Source organism: Trichechus manatus, unplaced genomic scaffold (genome assembly GCF_000243295.1).
Source record: "Trichechus manatus latirostris isolate Lorelei unplaced genomic scaffold, TriManLat1.0 scaffold00020, whole genome shotgun sequence".
In the NCBI taxonomy this organism is placed as follows: Eukaryota; Metazoa; Chordata; class Mammalia; order Sirenia; family Trichechidae; genus Trichechus; species Trichechus manatus.
This window is the reverse complement of record NW_004443956.1, coordinates 3,527,032-3,538,609: the sequence shown is the minus strand read 5'-3', so window position 1 is coordinate 3,538,609 and position 11,578 is coordinate 3,527,032. Positions and strand designations below refer to the sequence as shown.

Genomic DNA, 11,578 nt, shown 5'->3' with positions numbered 1-11,578 from the left:
ATAGCCTGCTGAGCCTGCAGTTCCTCATTTGCATAAAAGGGACAGTGGTGAGAAATCAGTGCGATCACAGGCCTTTGACACTGGCTTGCACACTGAGTGCACGTCAGGCTGACGCCTTGTCCTGTGCCTTTAAGCGCTGTCAGCTGCAGCAGAATTTACTTTTTCAAGCCTGGGGAATTAGCCCTGGATTTCAATGACAGCTAACCACTAAAACCACAGGATGAAAGGCAAGCTTTCCTCCGGAATTTGACGGAACCACAGGAAACGTGTGCTCACTCTAGCTATGGAGTTACTAATAGGAATCCGACAGGTATCACCCAGAGATTTTCCCTGTAAGAGGTGAACATGCCCTTTGAAATAATGTATCAAGTCAACTCTGTGAATCAGGAGTCCAGATGGGGAGAGACGGGTGACCCTAACATCAGCCCCAGAGTTGAGGAAACAGACATCTTGTCCTCAGAGGCACAAATTCACATGAGAAAAGAGACATTAAACTGGGCATCTTTTAAGATAGTGGTCTATTTCAGAAGATTTCTTGCTCTTCATTTTCCTAAATACTTTACCTCTATCATTAAATAATTAATGATGATCACTGCTCCATTTAGTGGGTGCTTACCATATGCCACGGAGCCCTGGTGGCGCACTGGTTGAGAGCTTGGCTGCTAACCAAAAGGTTGGCAGTTCAAATCCACCAGCTGCTCCTTGGAAACCCTATGGGGCAGTTTTACTCTGTCCAGTAGGGTCGCTATGAGTCGGAATCGACTCGATGGCAACCGGTTTGGTTTTCGGTTTTACCATATGCCATGCTGAGAACGTTCCATCCATTATGTCATTTAATCTTCCAACGATCAATCTTATGAGATAGGTACTATTATTATCCTCATTTTAGTATAGGAAAACTGAAGCGCAGGGAAATAAAATAAATTACCTAATTTCCATGGCTAGAAATGAGTCTGAACATCATATCTGTTGGACTTGAAGGCTCTCAGCTACTCTATGTCTGAGAAGAGTTATGTGTAAAGAAATTAATGCGCTGTGTGGAATCACAGCTGTTATTTAATTGGTATATGCAGTACTTATATGAGGCATGTGTGGGCTTATAACATGGATCCAGGTTTGAAATGAGACCCAAGAAAGCTGAACACACAACCTCCAGGGCTCTCTTTACACTTACACCTTAGCTTGTTGTCTATTTAAAAGAATAGTAGGCATCCCCTCTAGTTAAAACTACAAAATCTCCAAATTACCATTTGCAGTGATTAAATTTTATTCCAAAACAACTTTTATAACATTTGTAAGTAATTTTGTTCTTAGAATATAATTTGAATAACCCTGCTCCAGGGTTATAGTAAAGTAATTAATATGTCGCAGCAGTTTTGAGCAGGATTCAATTTATTGCCTCTATAAAATTAAACTTGGAGGAAAATTATAAGATGCATTCATTTTTTCCACCGCACAGAAGTGAACAAAACTGACTTAAGTGTAATTACTGACCGAACTCAGTGCATGAGTGATTTACGATCACATCACTTACTCTTCTGGCAAGAGGTATGGATCCAGCACTGGCGGGGTGGGAGAGGACAGTTTGGAGAGAGCCATGATGTGCTCAAAGGTGATGTCAGTCTGAGTTCCCGTGTCCACCAGCTGCAACTCCGAGGGAGGTGTGAACATTTTGGTCCGTGGCGTTCTCCTCAACACCTGGACCACGATGGGCTCTTTGGCTGTCTTGAAAGCTTCCACAGCTTGATCATGAGTTGCTCTGGATAAGTCTTTGCCGTTTACCTGTTGAAAAATATTTCAGATGGAACAGGATTATAATTAAGCCAAAACTAGAAAGATTAAACATGGCTTGAGTATCTTTATGAGCTGGAATCAGCTCAATGGCAACGGGTTTGGTTTTGAGTATCTTAAGGTCCCTGGGTGGTGCAAATGCTTTGCATTCAACAAGTAACCTAAAGGTTGGCAGTTTGAACCCACCCAGCATTGCCTGGCAATCTGCTTCTGTAAAGATTACAGCCAAGAAAACCCTATGGAGCACAGTTCTACTCTGTTTAACACATGGGGATTGGTTTTGTGTTTTGACTGTTTTCTTGGGTCAGCGTGTAAAAGGAAGAACCTCAATTCCCGAAGAATGTGAGTGCACCACTGCTGGAAATGGGGGAGGAGTCTGGAGGCATACAGATCTGGCATTAAATAATAAATCTCACAGCAGGGAAGCCTTGGCTTCCTACTGGCATATCTTTAACACAATTCCATCACTTGCTAATCTCGCCTGTTAAAGAAAAGACCAGCCTCAGGCTAGGAGCCTTTACCAGGCAGTAATAGCTAACCAGGAATTAATTACACTGTTATGTTTTAATGGGGTGTATTCTTCCAGTTTGTGGCAGGTGATTCTAGTTTTCCTTTTATGGTAGTGATATAAAGTTTTCTTTTTAAATGATTTCATTTACTTAAAAAAAAAAATAAGTAAATGATAGTATAGGCCATCCATGGATATGACAAATACCATGAAGGAGGAACTCAGATGGTGGATGTTGGGGAAATAATAGCCAGCTCAAGGGGTGTGTTGTTTCCCACTGGGTATAGTGCTTTGCGGGAGCTCTGATTGCACAGTGGTTAAGCATTTGGCTGCTAACCAAAAGGTCGGCAGTTCGAATCCACCAGCTGCTCCTTGGAAACCCTATGCGGCAGTTCTACCCTGTCCTATAGGGTCTCTGTGAGTCGGAATCAACTCGAGGGATAGTGCTTTGCTACTGTTGTATCTTCAATGCCTGGTCTTAGTTGAATGCCTGCTATCTACTGGGAGTCCCTAAATGGTACAAACAGCTAAGTGCTCGGCTACTAACCATAAAGTTGGAGGTTCAAATCCACCCAGAGGCTCCTTGGAAAAAAGGCCCGGTGATCTACTTCCAAAAAATCAGCCAATGAAGAGCACACACAGGATTGCCATAAGTCGGAATCGACTCGATGACAACTGTTTTTTTTTTTTTACTGTCTACTGAATGATTTAAGGAGCCCTGGTGTCATGGTGGTTAAGAGCTTGGCTGCTGACCAAAGGGTCAGCAGTTCGAGCCCACCAGCTGATCCTTGGAAAACCTATGGGGCAGTTCTACTCTGTCCTATAGGGTTGCTATGAGTTGGAATTGACTTAATGGCAATGGGTTTGGTGTTTTTTTTTGGTGGTGCAACAGTTAAGCACTCAGCTGCTAACAGGGAGGTTGAAAGACTGGTAGTTTGAACCCACACAGCTGCTTTACAGGACAAAGACCTGGAGATCTGCTCCTGTAAAACATTACAACCTAGAAAACCATATGGGACAGTTTCACTCTGTCACATGGGGTTGCTATGAGTCGAAATAGACTTGACGCCACCTAACAACAACTGAATGACTTAAATGAAGAGAGCTCTTAACAGTTATTCCATCATAGCACCGTTAAGTGGCAGGACCAAAAATATGTTTACATCCCCTCTCTACAGCCTCAAATAAAACCATATGAGATCACCTTACTATTGAGCGGTGGCTCAGAACTCTGGATGCTGTGTTCAGGATTCTTTCCAAATGGTACAATCAAAACTCACTCAACAAGGCTATTTGTAGAACAGCTTGAATGAGGATTGCGATGAAAGAGAAACCAGAATCTTATTTCTAGACAATGAAGTCATTCTGAGCAACCTGGAAATCTATTTAACTTGTCCTCCCTCCTCCACCCCCAACAGAGCAAAGGAATATGACATTGTATTCAGATAGTTTGATAACATTTTATGATTGGACCACGTGACAGGCTCTGAACTATTATTCCTCAAGTGTATGTTTGATTTTTTTAAAACCAAATGCACAGCAGTGGCCTAAGGACCACATTTCACAGAGTATATGGCTGCAGAAATTTCTCAGCTTTTCAAATCTTCTCTGGAGCACAATGCTGACCCATTTCATTCACTTAACATCAGAGTTCCTGGATCTAAAATCTTTATATCAATAAGCCAACCTTTCAATATGCATGTTATATAAATGTCAAAATAAACACTGAACCACAGCCTTTTCCTATCTGGCATACACATATTTTCCCTTTAGTGTCTTGTTCTTAAAAGAGCCCTGACAATTAGGTCCGTCCTCTGAGGTGGAGGAGACTTTGGGTTCTCTTTGTCCAGGCAGAACATGCGTATTGATTCTGCAGATGATTTTATATTTTTCCAAACCCTTTCACTCTGGCCTTGCTGGGACAACAACTCTTAGGTCAGAGTGCCATGTAAACAACAGTCAGGCTGAGGAATAGATGTGGGGGTTCCTTCCCTGTAATGAAGTCCAAATGAATCATGCCAGTGGAGATTATTTATGTCTTGGATTCAATCCACTTAAGTAATTTACTTACATCATGAGGGAGTTAGGCAGAAAAAGAACTCTGGGCTACAAAATGGCTCAAGAACTCCAGTAAATAAGGGAATATCTGAACTGCCAAACTAAATCCCCCACCCTAGGCACTGAAAACCCCAGAGTTTAACACCACAACTATCTTCACTTCTCCTCCATCGAGAAAAGAATAAAAGGACACAAAAGAATTTTCTCACTTTCCAAACCAGCTGACTATCTTGATGATGCCTTCCCTGCTTAGAGCCCAGAAGGCTGAGGGCTTGAGCTAGGAGTGAACGGGGCAGGAATGGAGGAGGAAAAACAAGTTGGACGACTGTGAAATTCATGCTGGGGTGGACTACTTGAGCCATAGTTTCCCTTAATGCATGACACCAAGAGTCAGCTAATACAGGAATTTACAGTGCAATAGTAAATTTGTTCCTGGGGTAAATGAGTGCAACATACAGCACCCTAGGAGATGCCGGTGAGGCCAACACACTGGTGTTCTCCCCTTGGTACTGACTAAGAATCACTTGTACCAAAGTTAGTTTTACCCGCAATGAACCCAGACATGAAGCCTTTTGAATGGGTCCTGCAAGAGAAGTCAAATCTGTGTATTCTCTATGTATAAATACCAGGCCTTTTGCCAAAAGATCATGAACATGGGCTTTTCTTGCTGTGATGACTCTTTCTTCTTCTCGTCCTTTTCAAAACAAACACTAAAGCTAAGTAAATAGGGGCCAGGGAATTGGACCCAAGGGTCTCCTATGAGTCCTTGCTTTTTACACAAACAATTAATAGTCTTGCAAATACCGCAACAGGCATGTCAGTTGCCTGGTCAACACCTGCCCCTCCTTACCTTCACTACCCTGTTTCCTTTCCAGCCAGATCAGAGATCATTCCCTCTGGGGGAGGCTCAAGGTGCAGATTGTGATTGGTTTTGGCCTGTCATGGTGGTCTTGTTCCTTCTGCCTACTGATTGATTTAGGCATGGAGACACAGTGTAATTCTGGCTAATAGCTACAAAGGAAAATCTGCTAGGGAGCTTGTGGGGTTTTGTTTACATTTAAGTAAGACATGAGATAGGTAGCGATGGCACTTTTCTGCCTCTGGGCAAGTCTCCATGTGATGCCTGGACTTGTGGCAGCCATTCGGGACCATGAGGGAAACCAGCCAAGCAGGCCAAGTCAACCACTGAGGAGGCAGAGCAGAAAAAGAATCTGGGCCCTGGTGACATCGTGAGTGAATGAACTAACCGAGCTCAGAACCTCTCATCACCACACTTCTTGTCATATTCATTAATACATTCCTTATAATTTAAGCCATTTAATCTGGATCTTAATTACCAGCAGCCAAAAACAGTATAAATATTAAATTGGTCAAATTGGTATGTTGGAAAATTAGGCAGGAGTGTATTCTCATTTGTTCCTTCAGACATCCTTCTAATCTGTATAAAAGCATTAGTAAAAAATGCTTCTCTGATTAGGAGTACATCTTAATCAGTTCACTTTTCTAGAAAAGTGATGGCAACTATTGCTTTACTTGGGTAACACCTGTTGCCATCGAGTCAAATCCGACTCACAGCAACCCTACAGGATACTGTAGAACTGTCCCATAGCGTTTCCAAGGGGCGGCTACTGGATTTGAACTGCCAACCTTTTGGTTAGCAGCCTGAGCTCCTAACTGCTGTGCCACCAAGGCACCTTGGATAGATTTTTATAAACCAATGCTAAAACAATTGAGCGGATGTTTAAATGGTACTTAGAAAATGAAGACCACCACCCATCTGTCAGTGTCCTACTGTGGTGGCTTGTGTGTTGTTATGATGCTGGAAGCTATGCCACCAGTATTTCAGATATGAGCAGGATTGTGGACAGATTTCAGCGGGGTGATCTACTTCTGAAAATTTGCCAGTGAAAACCCTATGGATCACAACAGAATACTGTCTTGATCTAGTGCTGGAAGATGAGCCGCCTGGGTTGGAAGGCACTCAAAATACACAGCTGCCACAACAATGGACTTGAGCAGACCAACTATCAGGAAGATGGTGCTAGACCAGGCAACGTTTTGTTCTGTACATAAGGTCGCCATGAGTGGAGCTGACTTGAGAGCAGTTAATGATACACAACAGAAAATGATGAAGGTCCTTCCTACATCAGACTAAGCTAAGAGGATTCCCAGGGGCAAACAGTTGCCCTGTGTCTTGATGTATGCAATTACAAAAAGGGGAAAGCTCTTCTATACCAGTCCAACTTACGGTGTTATTAAAAGGCACCGATGCAACAGCCACAACATCCCTCCTGTACAGGCTACAGAGGAAGGAGTAGCAGCAAACACAAGGGGAGGCCTGGAATTTGGGATGACTGAGAAACGTGCTCTCATGCAACCCCCAGAACCTCAACACCGCTTACCACCAGGTCCCACAGAAAAGCATTTCTGACAAGTGTACCCGAGGGAACGGTTTTAATAGCCCAGTGCTTTGCCTTTTTAAACCAAACACAGTTCAAGCCAGCACCTCCACAAGCCAGGTGACCTCCTTTCTTACTCTGGGATGGAGTGTGCAGTGGCAGGAGCTTTGGCATCAGGCCTGGGTTGGAATCCTGACTACCATGTCCTGGTTGTTAGGCTTTGGGCAACTGAACTATTCTGAGTCTCAGTCTCCTCATCTGTAAAATAAATATAATACAAATATAAATAAATAAATAAATATAATTATAATTCTTACCCATATATAATTTTATAATAACGCTATCTAGCCCTAGTGGCGCAGTTGTTAAGAGCTTGGCTGCTAACCAAAAGGTTGGCAGTTTGAATCCACCAGCCACTCCTTGGAAACCCTACGGGGCAATTCTACTCTGTCCTATAGGGGTCGCTATGAGTCGGAATCAACTCGAAGGCAACAGGTAACATGCAAATGGAGTCCTGGGATGGTGCAAACGGTTAACTTGCTTGGCTGCTAACGGAAAGATTGGAGGTTCAAGTCCACCAGAGGTGCCTCAGAAGAAATGCCATTGAAACCTCTATGGAGCACAGTTCTACTCCGACACACTGGGGTTGCCATGAGTCAGAGTTGACTCAAAGGCAACTGGTGGTTTAACATGCAAATAATAAAAATTTACTAAAACACCAGTGCTGATGAGCATCTGATACCAGAATAGTCACATCTTCCCAGGAGCAAAAAAACAATCTCTAAATCAGAGCAGCAAAATCTAGCCTAGTTAGGTAGCTTTAAAAGAGCTTTCTGTACAGAAAAGACTTCTTTATTTCCCAGGAAGATCCTTGCCCATCCTGTCTTCCTAGGCTACCAAAACACGCATTAATATTTTCAGTCCTCGAGTTCGGATTCTCTGGGTAGCTGCAGCAGATAAATTTTACGGGACTTGACCCCTGCCACTCGAGCTTCTTGACAAGGTATTTTCGGGATCATTACATTCTCTTAAAAGAGAACAGGCAGGCAAATTTATTTTGAATTACCTTGTGCACATAACACTTATTACACTGTCATCTTGGAATCACATCACTGAGAGACTTGGCGAGGTGATGACTCTGGTGCACGCGATCAGCGAACCGAAAATGACAACCTTTATTCTCAGGATTAGCATCGCATCTACATTACCCAAAACGGCCATGATGACTGCAATTACTGACAGAATGCTCATCCAGTGACGTTTTGGCCCGGTCAGATTAAATATCATTAACTCGCCCAATTGAGCAGATTGCTTTTAAAACAGTTTATGCAGCTCTAAAACCAAGTAAATGGAGCTCTAAAACCAAGTAAATGGAATGTTTTGGAACAAGAAGTGCTGATTGCAAACTTTATTATAAATTAAATGCTTAAGTTATTCACCTAGGGCTCTAGCTGGTCCTCTGGGACTTAGGTGCAATTGTGGTGAAAATCCAATCAGTGTGTCTCAAGGCAAACATCACTGCTGCAAATATGACCTGACACTAAGGGACCTTAAAGAGGTCCTCTAGTGTAAGGTCTCCTGTGACAAGACAATTATGCTGACGGAGTGAAATGATTCCTTCCGGGTTCCGTTTAATGCCTGGTTGCTATGAGTCGGAATCGACTCGATGGCAGTGGGTTTTCTTGGTTTAACACTTGTTTCTCTTTTTATGAGGTGCATGTGGCTGTCTTTTCCAAGGTCCTGAGAGCTGATACCAAGGTGGTGGGTTTTCCACGTGGGGGTACATGTCATTGACAACCCATCTGTCTTTCAGTCATTCATTCATCCAGCAAGTGTTTACTGAGGTTGATCAGACACGTTCCCCTCTTGGCTGATGGGATGTCACTGGAGGTTTTCTTAGGGGAAAAATGAGACCACAGCATGTGGGAACCACTTAAGAAATGGTCGATGGTATACATTCTGGGCAGCATTTTATGAAGACACCTTGTCAAGGATTTCATTTGGACAAGGTGGCCGGACTCCTCCGAGACTACATATGCTGGAACACTAACTGGGCCCTTAACCCAGAATTAGAACTGAGCTTCACTGTCTACCAAGAAATGAGGTAGTGGTGGTTCAGTGGTAGAATTCTCACCTTCCATGCAGGAGACCCGGGTTTAATTCCTGGCCAATGTACCTCATGCACAGGCACTACCCATCTGTCAGTAGTGACTTGCATGTTTGCTGTGATGCTGAACAGGTGTCAGATGCACTTCCAGACTAAGACAGACTAGGAAGAAAGGCCTGGCAATCTACCTCTGAAAGTCAGCCAGTGGGAACCCTATGTGTAACAAATTTCTGATCCTGTTGTGCATGGGGTCATCATGAGTAAGGGGCCAACTCAACTCCAGGTAACACCACCACCATCAAAAAATACCATGGTAAAGTTATTGTCATACAGGATCACCTTTAAAAAACAGGAGCTGCGAGAGCTGTCAAAGTTCCTACAAATTAATGCTAAGCAGTTCAGGATATTTTCAAATGTAATATTTGGGAAAGACATACAATACTCTCTCTGAATGAGAAAATAAGTATCTATTTATGGGAAGACATTTGGTTTCTCAGGATCAGCATATCCCAATCACCTCTATGTCTATTACACGTGCAAACGACCGCCATATAAAGTGCTAATGCAATTTTAAACTCAGCCTACTATAAATTATGCCCTTGGCTAAAACCTAACTTTTATAGGGTTCATTTAATTAAATACAGGGGCAGTGATTTCATTCTGTAAAATATCACGCCTATGTTTTCAAACTAATTAAAACTTACATTCCACTGGAAGCAATACACGATAATAAACTACATACTGAAAAGTAAAAGGTTTCAAGCCCTGATTTAGGTTAGATTAGAAAAAAAAAATCTTTTTTCTTTCAGGAAACTCATCTGCCTTAATTTATTTCAAATTTATAGTCTGCTCGAGGGCTTGATGAAGGGAAGGCCAGCTTATCTAAAATGTAGGTATTATGACAGTGAAGAAGGAACAAATGATGTTCACATTAATGTGTTTCTGGGCGAGGTGCTTCAGTCTGGAGATGTGTAGATATAAACAGACTACAGTTTATATAGATCTTAGTTTCTATGTAGTGAAAACCTAAATTTCTTATGAGTACATTTGGTCTCTAATACAGACCCCAAAGGAGGGGGTCCAGGGGCATTATTGAATGAGTTCCTGATGTTACTTCTCTAGGTTTGATATTTCTACAAACAGAAAGATCCCTCCCTTACCCCAGATGAGTTTATATCCTAGGTAATTTTCTTGTTAGGAGAGTCTTCCTTGTGTCTAACTTAAATATCTCACATTTTAAAAGTAAATCCTTAACTTCCTGCCTAAGTCTATAATATATCTGGCTACCAGCTTCTGAATAATAAAAGAGAAGCTGAAAAATAATATATGCACTTACCTTTTCTTTTTTAAATGTTAATCCCAAAATATATAAAAAACCTTCTCAGGTACCAGTCCTGCTTTAGTCAAGAACATCTTACTTTATCTCTTTTTGAAGGCCTTGATGCCATCACCCTGAAATCCCATTTTGAGTAAAAAACCCAAACCCATAGCCATTGAGTTGATTCTGACTAATAGCAACCCTACAGGACAGAGTAAAACTGCCCAGTAGCGTTTTCAAGGAGCAATTAGTGGATTCGAACTGTCGACCTTTTGGTTAGCAGCTGAGCTCTTAACCACTATGCCACTAGGTGTTCAAATGTCTATTAAACTTCAGTATATGTGAATCATCATGCATATTATTGTACACACTTAAAATTCACATGCACTTTTTTACATCATGTTAAAGAATTTAAGTGGTAACTTAAAGAAGCAGCTCAATATATTATAGGAAAGCACTAATGGTATTTGGGAACAAGGTATTTCTACAGCCAAATCTCCCTACCTTCTATGTCTCCTAAGCTCTTCCTTGGAATGAGAGTGTCTTTACAGCGGTATAGTTAATTCCTCTGGAGCAGGAATTCATTTGTCTCCGAACAGTTAAATGTAGCCCTTTACGCAGTACTACTGCCTTTCTGTGGTCCACCACTGTTCATCCCTGGAAGACTTTCTTGCAAATGTCTTCAACTGTCCTTGTCCCTCTCTTATTTTTACTTATTTGGAAAAACCCCAACCAACCTTTATAGACCCAACCATCTGCCTCCCCATCTCTACATGAGAAGTTCAGTGTTGCTGGGGAATGTTCACAGAACAGAACGTGCTGGAGTATCGAGCCAAATGGATTCTTACCCCTCATAGCTTTTTCTTGATCTGTAATAACACAATTATCTGTTTATTGCCTGTATTCTCTCCCCCAGGCCCTAAGCTCCATGAGGGCAAGAACTGTGTCTTTTGTTCGCTGCCCTACACCCAGAGCTTAATATAGTGGCTGGTAGGCAGCAGGCTTGTGAATATTTATCACCAGGATGGTTTATTCACTCCGTCTGTGGACAGTAACGTTCCCCTGTGTGCATCTGTTTGCTTTTCATGGGACTTTTACTCTTCAAACTCAACATTTTCTGCTGTCATCTTAGATGCATAACTAAATTTACCCAAACTCAATTATGAGTCAACTTAATTTCTAATTTTCAACACTAGCCAAGAATAAAATATAAGCGAGTTGTATCTACATACATGTGTTTAGTGGGAAGCATTTTTTGTATCTTACATTTATACTGTGCCATTTCTCGATACAGTCAATGGTATCAAGGAAAGGATCCTCTGCTTTTTGGAGAATGGGAAACATGAGGGCCAGAAAAGTCCCAGAGTGTTTGCAAAGAAGCAAGGTGGCTTCTCTTG

At 42.1% G+C, this 11,578-nt stretch overlaps 1 protein-coding gene across 1 annotated transcript in view; it reads right to left on the bottom strand.

Annotated features, from left to right (window-relative positions):
- PDZRN3 (PDZ domain containing ring finger 3) overlaps positions 1 to 11,578 on the bottom strand; it is a 276,873-nt gene that overhangs the window by 28,903 nt on the left and 236,392 nt on the right. The window contains 1 exon segment of the mRNA XM_023727916.1: positions 1,535 to 1,782. Within this exon segment, the coding sequence (XP_023583684.1) occupies positions 1,535 to 1,782 (248 nt within the window).